This window comes from Branchiostoma floridae, chromosome 19 (assembly GCF_000003815.2).
Source record: "Branchiostoma floridae strain S238N-H82 chromosome 19, Bfl_VNyyK, whole genome shotgun sequence".
Lineage (NCBI taxonomy): Eukaryota > Metazoa > Chordata > Leptocardii > Amphioxiformes > Branchiostomatidae > Branchiostoma > Branchiostoma floridae.
In genome coordinates this window covers 12,470,004-12,474,447 of record NC_049997.1, presented here as the reverse complement: position 1 = coordinate 12,474,447, position 4,444 = coordinate 12,470,004, and the positions used below count along the sequence as shown (strand labels likewise).

Genomic DNA, 4,444 nt, shown 5'->3' with positions numbered 1-4,444 from the left:
ATGAGTCAGACTGCCAGGTACGTACTATACATGTGGTGAGAGACCACAAACATTGGCAGTGAGGCCAGCACAGGGTAACGTTACTGTGGACCAGGGTTGTTGCCAGCCTGCAATCATTTTCCATCCCCTTGATTTTGAATCATATCGAGCGCCGAAGGCACAACTCCTAGGGGGATCTAGGAGCATACTCCTGGGAAAGTTTTTAAATCTGGCACTTCTGAAACACTATTTCCTGCATATCAATTTTGCTGTTAGACTAAGCTGTTTAAAGGCATCTGTTTTGGTGAAAAATTACACAAGGGAGACAGTTTTATTATATATTTACATATCTATTTTTGTCCATCACAGAGGACGGAATGGGCAAAATTTTTTTCCGTCCCCAGCTGGGTCAACCCCGGCTACAACCCTGCTGTGGACCCAAAACTACAATGTCCTAAAAAAGGAAAGTGATCTCAATCCAGTTTAAGCTCACTGAAGAGCTAGTCTTCCACTGGTTGTGACGGAGAGGACAAATGCTATGTACAGTAGAGTAGAGTAGAGTAGAGTTTTTCAGTCCGGTAGGAGTATCCACTCCAGTTTGGCCTGCTCTTCAATTCGGAATACTCAGGATACTGTCATTTTCGGACGTAAGGGATGGTCAAGTGCCCTGTGGTTGTATACGACAGGATGGTCTTTCATATGTTTGTCGAATCTTGCTTTAAAACCATTCACAGTTGGTGCCATCACTACTTCCTCTGGGAGATTGTTCCACCAGCTGACAATCCGATTTGTATAGGAGTATAGCCGTGTATTTGTTTTCGCCAAGGATCTTTTTAGTTTCAACTGATGACCTCTTGTTCTTGTTTCTACAGACAAGTGGACTAAACATGGAGTATCGTATAGTCCTTTCGTGTATTTGAAGGTGTTTATTAAGTCGCCTCTTAGTCTTCTATATACCAATGTGGGGAGGTGAAGACTCCTAAGCCTCTCTGGGTAGGGTAGATCCGCCAGACCCGGTACTCTTTTGGTTGCCCTTTTTTGCACTTTCTCAATTTCGATTGCCAGTGACCATAGGTGAGGAGACCATACACTTGCTCCATACTCTAGATGAGGACGGATGATAGACTTGTACAGGGTTAAAAACATACATTTGTCCATAAACTCAAATGTTCTCCATACCAGTCCCATAATCTGATTTGCCTTCTTTGTTATGGTAAGGATGTGTTTGTTAAAACCCAGGTCCTTGTCTACAATAATTCCGAGGTCTTTCTCTTCCTCCGCGAATTCTAGAGACAGAGGCAAGGGATTTGCTTTGTCTTTCATTTTGTATGAGAAATCTGGGTGTCCCCCGCCAATTCTGATTACGGTGCATTTATCTGGGTGAAATTGGAGTTGCCACCTTGAAGCCCATAACTGCAGACTGTCCAGGTCTTGTTGTAGTGCTTCGCAGTCACGTATGTTTGGTACTGTTCGGTAGATTTTTGTGTCGTCCGCAAACAATTTTAAGTGACATGTAACTGCATTAGGCATATCATTCACGAATATTGTGAATAACACTGGTCCGAGAACACTCCCTTGCGGGACTCCACTGTGTACCTCCGACCACCGTGAGTGACTATCGTTGACACACACCCTTTGTTTTCTATTTTCAAGGAACGAGGCTATCCATTTGAGAAGGCTCCCCTTGATCCCATAACTTTCTACTTTCCTCAAAAGCCTTTGAATGGGAACTGAGTCGAAGGCCTTGCGGAAATCCATGTAGATTACATCCACAGGTATACCTTGGTCTAGCCAGGTCGTCCAGCTTTCCAAACATTCCAAGATTTGAGTTACTGTGGATCTTCCAGGGAGGAACCCATGCTGGTGTCGTGTAAAAAGTTCATTCCTTCTCATGTGTTTTATAATCTCATCCCTAATTATGCCCTCTAGAACTTTGCCAACCACGGAAGTTAGACACACGGGTCTGTAGTTGCCTGGAGTTTTTCTACAGCCTTTCTTGAAGAGTGGAGTAATGTTTCCAATTTTCCAATCTGTTGGCACCTCACCCTCGTTCAGTGACTTTTGAAAGAGAATGTACAGAGGTGGAGCCAGCGTTCCAGCAAGCTCTTTTAAGACTCTGGGGTGAATTTGGTCTGGTCCCATGGACTTGTTGGGGTTGAGGTTCTCTAGGCGTTTTTGAATATCTTCGATATTTAGTTCAATGCCTTTCAACTCCTGTTTGTATGTTGACTCTTCAGGTTGTGGTATACATCTCGTGTCTTCTTTAGTAAAAGTACTAACGAAGAATTTGTTTAGTATTTCTGCTTTTTCCACATCAGTTCTTGCTTTCTCATCTCCATCCATCAGGTCTGGGATGTTATGTCTTGTTTTTGACTTTTTATTTACGTATTTCCAAAATAGCTTTGTATTCCCTTTAATATTTCTGGCGATCTCCTTTTCATGTTTCTTGACCGCTTTTCTTGCTGCCCACCGTGCTTGGTTACGCAGTTATGTATATTTAACATAGTCATCATGACTTCTTGTGTGGATGTATCTCTTCCAGGCTTTTTGTTTTTTGTTTAGTTTGTTTGTTGTCTCTTTGTCTTTCCATGAAAGTCTTCTTCTTCTCTGTGTTGCATTAACTTTGGGTATGTTTTTGTCTGAAGATTTCCTTACTGTTTCTGACAATACTTCCCAACACTCGTTTGTATCTAAATCTTCTAACATTGTGTCCCAGTCTTTTTCCAAATCTTCTCTCATGTCATCATAGTGCCCCTTGTGGTACAAGCGGAATTCCCTGCCGTTTTGACTCCTTTCCACATAGCATCTGTATGACCATTCCAGCATGATGTGGTCGCTTTTCCCAACAGGTGGCCTCGAAGTGACCGTATCTATCATATGCATCTCGTTTGTAAGTATCAGGTCTAACACATTGCTGTTCTGGTTAGCCTGGTGTCTTGTTGCAAAGTCTACATGTTGAAAGAGGTACACATCTCTTATTGCCTCTAAGAAGTTTCCGGCGTCACTGTCTGGTGAATTCACTGCTCCGTCCCCGTTTGACTACTACAAGGACATGAGAATAGCCCTTGATACTGCGTATCAAGCTGTTTATCTTCTCGTTGTTGTCTGTTGAGGAGTTAGGGCTTCTGTAAATTCCCATTACTAGTAGTCTGTCATTGTTGTTTAGTCTAATTTCCACGGGTACCGCCTCTGAGACATGTTCTAATTGCAGGATTGGCATTTCCGCTTCCATAGAATTGAGTTCCTCTTTAGTATGTATAGCTATTCCCCGTACACCTTCCTTTTCTGCATTCGTGAACAGGTCGTATCCCGGGAATTGTAGGTCTGTTTTTGTCATTTTGTACCTGGAGTTTTTCGGATTAGTTTCTGTAGTGACAATAACATCTGGCTGAGTTTCCTCAATAATGGCAAGATATTCATGTTTTTTGTTTGTGATACAGTCAATGTTTGTATAAACAATTTTCATTGAATTTTTCACACTTGCCTTGGTTTTATCTTCTCTTATCTCTCTTCCTCTGGAATGTTTCGTACTATGTGTCTTTTCCTCACAATGTAGATCTTCGGGTAAGTCCCTCTGACTACGTGTATAAATTCTCCCGTTTCTTCCTGCTGTGTCCTGTTTTTTGCCTCCTGGACGAGGAGCCTGATCTCTTCTCTCTCCTCTCTACTTAAGTCTGCTGTGACACTGATTCGCCTGATGTTACCTTCCGCTTTCTTCAACCTCGGAAGCCTATTAAGAATGATAGCTCTGTCTTCCTTTCTTTCCAGTACGATCTTAAGTGGTCGACTTTTCATTGTGTTAGTGTCTTTCTTTCCCAGCCTGTACAGTTCTTTAATCTCCACATCCACTTCTAAGTGTTTGTTGAGAAGGTTTTCTATAAATTCCCTGTCATGTTCCTTTCTTTTGTCTGCTTGCTCGGCTTCTTCTACATTGTGTACAATTAAGTTGTGCTTCCTTTTCTCTTGTTCGTCAACCGCTTTTCTTTGCTCGGTCAGAGCTTCTTTCAGAATTTCCGCAAGTTTTGGAGTCTTTGGTTTTTGTCTCGTTACCGTTTTCCAGGGCCCTAGATCGGAGTCCCCTTCGGGGGCATTGCTATTATCCCTTATGCCCTCCTCTAAGACCTCCTCGCTGTCTTGTGCATCTCCCTCTAGGTCTTCCCTGACCATAATGGTCTTTCTCACCTGTTGCATTTGTTTCTTCTGGTCTTCTTTCACAGTGTCTATCTTACTTTCTAGTGATGTTACTTTCCTCTCGATTGCATCTAATTTTTCCATAAAGCTAGGTACATTTTCTGGGTCCTCTTCTTTTGTTTTGAAGCATTTCCGAACCTTTAACTTGCAGATCTCACAAAACCAGCAAACGTCATCTCTCTGTAGCTTTGTCAATGCTTTAAATTCTTGCTGTGTTAGACTTGTACATGTCAGGCAAAAGTGGCTATTGCACCCATCACATGTTAGTGCTGCA

General features: G+C 42.4%; 2 protein-coding genes across 3 annotated transcripts in view; one reads left to right on the top strand and one right to left on the bottom strand.

Annotated features, from left to right (window-relative positions):
• The window catches only part of LOC118406491 (anoctamin-1-like), a 15,873-nt gene extending 15,009 nt beyond the window's left edge, over positions 1 to 864 (top strand). The window contains exon 12 of the mRNA XM_035806549.1: positions 852 to 864. Coding sequence (XP_035662442.1) covers positions 852 to 864 — 13 coding nt within the window. The remainder of the gene's footprint in view (positions 1 to 851) is intronic.
• LOC118406635 (zinc finger protein 184-like) overlaps positions 1 to 4,444 on the bottom strand; it is a 220,146-nt gene that overhangs the window by 122,681 nt on the left and 93,021 nt on the right. The window lies entirely within an intron of this gene.